General features: G+C 35.3%; 1 protein-coding gene across 2 annotated transcripts in view; it reads left to right on the forward strand.

Moving 5' to 3' along the window:
• The window catches only part of TDRD1 (tudor domain containing 1), an 85,399-nt gene that overhangs the window by 64,054 nt on the left and 17,986 nt on the right, over positions 1–3,359 (forward strand). For both annotated transcript variants that reach the window (XM_019502860.1, XM_019502861.1), the window contains exons 17-19: positions 546–656; positions 1,340–1,510; positions 2,458–2,712. In XM_019502860.1, coding sequence (XP_019358405.1) covers positions 546–656; positions 1,340–1,510; positions 2,458–2,712 — 537 coding nt within the window. The remainder of the gene's footprint in view (positions 1–545; positions 657–1,339; positions 1,511–2,457; positions 2,713–3,359) is intronic.

Below are 3,359 nucleotides of genomic sequence, written 5' to 3' on the forward strand. Positions count from 1 at the left end.
TAAGTAGTAAATCTAAGTCTTGCTGTTTTTGGGAAGGAATCATTAGGGAGACGAGAGTGAGTTAGTCCACTAACTTTATGTCACTGTTAAGTGAATTAAGTGCAACAGAAAAATTAAGAAATGGGCATTGTTGATCTTATTTTCTTGTTTAAAACCATAGATGCTGATCACTGCTGGCTAATCTGAAAATTTGGTCTTTGAGGTGGTGGTTCTGTTTATGTATTTTTAAAGTTATCATGTTATAATTATGCCTGTCAGAATTATTATGGATAACATTGCCGTTAGTCTTGTGCATACACAGTATGTGCAGTACAATTGAGGCATGAAATTCATCTTACAGTAAAATGCAGCTGTTTAAATAGAAATATTAGAAATGTGCATATAACTTATTTGAAAATAAAACCAAAGTTTTATTTGAATATGGGGTCATTTGAAGGGTTTTAAATATATTTTCTAAATGTATTTTATTAATTGATAATATTGATGTTGTTAATAAACTTCTTGCTTTAGTTTTGTGTTCACATTTATTTTTACCTTCTACTTAGACTTGAATGCTCTAAAAGTACTCAACAAATCCTTGGCAGAATACTGCCAGCAGGCTTCAGCTACTAGTTTCAAACCTGTAAGGGGAGAGCCTTGCTGTGCTTTTTTCTCTGGTAAGAGATTTTGTTTGCTGCTATTCTTTTACTCTGTATTTATGGGAAGTGCATCTCCATCACTGATTGTTAAAAATCCTGTTTAACATGCAGTTTTCTAAATCTACATTCTCACGGTATGTTTAATTTGGCAACAAGAAAGGAAATTAAATCTGCAGTTGGCTGTGGTAAACCAAGTATGTAAATGACGCAAGTGATTTTGCTATGAACCTTTAGACTCCCCTGTACAGGTTAATACTTTTAACAGCAGCTGTTGTGACTGTTGCTCAGTTACTTTGTTGTTTAATGTACAGAGAAGAAAGTTGAATTATTATCTTAAGGAAAGTTACTATTTCCAGAAAGTAAATATTGGATTTTCCACTAGTTTGTGTACAGTGTTAATAGTTTACTTGCACCCTTTAATGTAGTTTGTGGCTGAAAATGGTATCTGTATTTGGAAAGAAACAAGAGTTGATTCTTTGTTGCCATCCAATTTTGTGGGCTTGCTTGCAACAGTGTAGAAGATTCACTGTTAAAATTCTACAAAATTGCAAATGACAAACACTCTCTCTCTTCTCTTGTTCACTTTGTTTGCAAATGATCACATATCTAACACAAGGTAACGGAATCAGAGCTTTCAATAAAAGTAAATCATAAATGGGAACTTAAATTTAGGTTGATGTTGGAAATTTTTAAAATCCTAGGTGATGGTAAATGGTACCGTGCTTTGGTAAAAGACATTTCTTCAGATGGAGCTGTTAAAGTACAGTTTGTAGACTATGGAAACATTGAGGAAGTAACTCCAGACAAACTCCGACAGATTTCATTTGAGTTCCTGAAACTTCCATTTCAAGGAATTAAGTGTTGGCTATCAGGTAGGTCTTCCTACAAGGAATGTTAATAAGAGAACACTTAACAGGTGCAGACATTCTTTGTTTTTTAGAAATTGTACAAAATTGCTAGCAGGGTAGGCCTTTAAACGTTTAATAAAATGTAAACAAAACAAAAACCTGTGATACAAGAAATTGTAACTTGGCAATTTTTCTTCTTGGCTGTTTCAACCATATTTTTCTCTCCAAGTCACTCTAGTCATTCCGTTTCTTGAACTGCATTACATTTAAACTTCCAGTTACAGATCTACTGACATCTTTGGTTCCCTTCTTGCTACATAAGTATAAATTCTTATTGCTACTCAGGGCTTTATAAATGAAGCAAGAGGCAGTGCTGAGATAAACCACTTTTAGGATACAGGTCAGTGTAGTTAGGCCATGGTTTTGCCTTGCTTGGAAATCCCCTGACATCTACAGTAGGATTGCCTTAAAATAGAAAATGCTTCAGGTCCCACCCCCCAAAATTGAAGTGGCTACTTCGAGAAATATGTTTTCTCCAACTCTTCTTGTTCTACAAAAAAAAATGATGTGTAAGGTAAATCCCTAAATCACAACTCCAGTTATGTATGCTCGGTGAGGAAAAGAGAGTGGCTACATTCACCCTATTAATAAATACTTTGGTCTTTCTATAATGATTTATAACTTAGGATATTATTTTGATTTACAAACACTACATGCAGCATTAATAATTACCATTCTCTTATAGTTTGGGATGAGGCGGGGTGTCATTTTGGTTGGGAGATGGGCTGCTTGTTTTTTGTAAATATAATCTACATGTTCCTAGGATAGCAAATGTGGTTCTTTTGTTTGGTTTGGTTTTTCCCAGCCACATCATAATTCTTAATTTGGAGATAATTAATTCTAGAAACAAAAGACATGGTGCCAAAGTTGTTTGTGTGTGTGTTTTTCTTTTTTAAATCTTCCCTATTTAGGTGTAAAGCCTGTTAACAAACAGTGGCTCCCAGAAACTATAGCAAAATTTCAGATGTACACAGCAGGGATAAAACTTCAAGCCAGTGTAATTTCCTTGACCAAAAATGGTGTTGGACTAGAGCTCATTGACAATTCCACAGGTTGTCCAAGAATGATCAGTGAAATGTTAATATGTGAACAACTGACCTTAAAGGAAGTTCAAACAAATAAAGAGGTGCTACTAACCAAATCTGCTGACAAAAGAGAGTGGCAAGGTAACTAAATCTGTTAACTCTTCTAGTCAGCCCACAAGAATATCTTCAGCTTGATGCATCTTGGATACTAGTAAATAGTAAAATAGACGTGCCTTGTTTTAAAAATGCTAACGATTTGTCCATTGGACACCAGACACCATGCAGATGGCATTATAGACCCCCCAAAAAGATGCATTTTGGACCACCACTACTAAAATATTCTGTAACTGATATAGCAAACTTGAAGAATGTCTGAATTTTCTAAGCCTTTTGCAGCATCTGATGATGAGAGTTCAGGCTTACAAAAGCATATAGTATGTGTCTCTGATTTAGTTAGTGTATAAATTAAACATTTACCCAGCTTTCTGCCTGCCTTCAGACCTGAAGTGGCTAAGTATTTATCTAAGTTTTCTATTATACATACTTAGTAGTATCTGGTATATATATTCCATAAAAATGTAGGCATATCTTGGGTAAATCAGAAGTCTGCTGATGAACAGAAGATGAAGCGAGTTCACGGTAGCTTGTGTATTAGGGTGTGGACAGACGTATAACACTTGAACCTTTCCAAGAATGTCCCAGTTTTGGAGCCAGTTCATAGAACTTGCTGCACAGAAGTGTGCACACATAAGGGGCTAAGGGTTCTGAGTGGATCCCTCAGCTTCCAG

This window comes from Gavialis gangeticus, unplaced genomic scaffold (assembly GCF_001723915.1).
Source record: "Gavialis gangeticus isolate Ggan-Ray unplaced genomic scaffold, GavGan_comp1, whole genome shotgun sequence".
In the NCBI taxonomy this organism is placed as follows: domain Eukaryota; kingdom Metazoa; phylum Chordata; order Crocodylia; family Gavialidae; genus Gavialis; species Gavialis gangeticus.